We start from the raw sequence: 549 nt of genomic DNA on the forward strand, positions 1-549 counted from the left end.
CATCTTCATCTTCATCTTCATCTTCATCTTCATCTTCATCTTCATCTACATCTTCATATTTGAGTGTTTATGGCGTTGAGTGTTGTGGTGGTGCTTGATGCCTGATGCTTAGCCTCGCTCAAATTGTACGGGGTGGGCTCCGCAAAGTTGCTTTGCCTGTTGGCGCAACACAGGTGCCCTAAAAGTAGAAGTATGGACTAACAAAGCGAGTAATGTCGATCTTTGAATGGGTGCTGTCTTATGGAAATCCATTTGGTAAGACTCAATAATACTACCTGAGCGCCTTTTTATCTCAGTTGAAGGGGAGAAGACATTACATAATTTTCTCCACATCTGTACCTAGCTGGTACCTAACCCAACATAAGTGCAGCAACATGTTTAGTTGAACCCCAGCGCATACAAACCCGCGATTTATTAATATCATTTGGAGAACCACAAATTTCGCCTAAAACTTTGTGCGAAATAATGGTTGCCATCTTCCTAACTATATATGTAATTCTTCCACTTATTCTTAGCGTGTGTTGCATATTAACTAAGTTGAAAAATTAG

At 40.3% G+C, this 549-nt stretch overlaps 1 protein-coding gene across 1 annotated transcript in view; it reads right to left on the bottom strand.

Moving 5' to 3' along the window:
- Window positions 1-511: 511 nt before the first annotated feature.
- LOC118747186 (neurobeachin-like protein 2) overlaps window positions 512-549 on the bottom strand; it is a 172,223-nt gene continuing 172,185 nt past the window's right edge. Inside the window, exon 23 of the mRNA XM_036481176.1 lies at window positions 512-532. Within this exon, the coding sequence (XP_036337069.1) occupies window positions 512-532 (21 nt within the window). The remainder of the gene's footprint in view (window positions 533-549) is intronic.

The sequence above is a fragment of the Rhagoletis pomonella genome, unplaced genomic scaffold, assembly GCF_013731165.1.
Source record: "Rhagoletis pomonella isolate Grant_MI unplaced genomic scaffold, Rhpom_1.0 Rhpom_scaffold_00011, whole genome shotgun sequence".
Classification (NCBI taxonomy): domain Eukaryota; kingdom Metazoa; phylum Arthropoda; class Insecta; order Diptera; family Tephritidae; genus Rhagoletis; species Rhagoletis pomonella.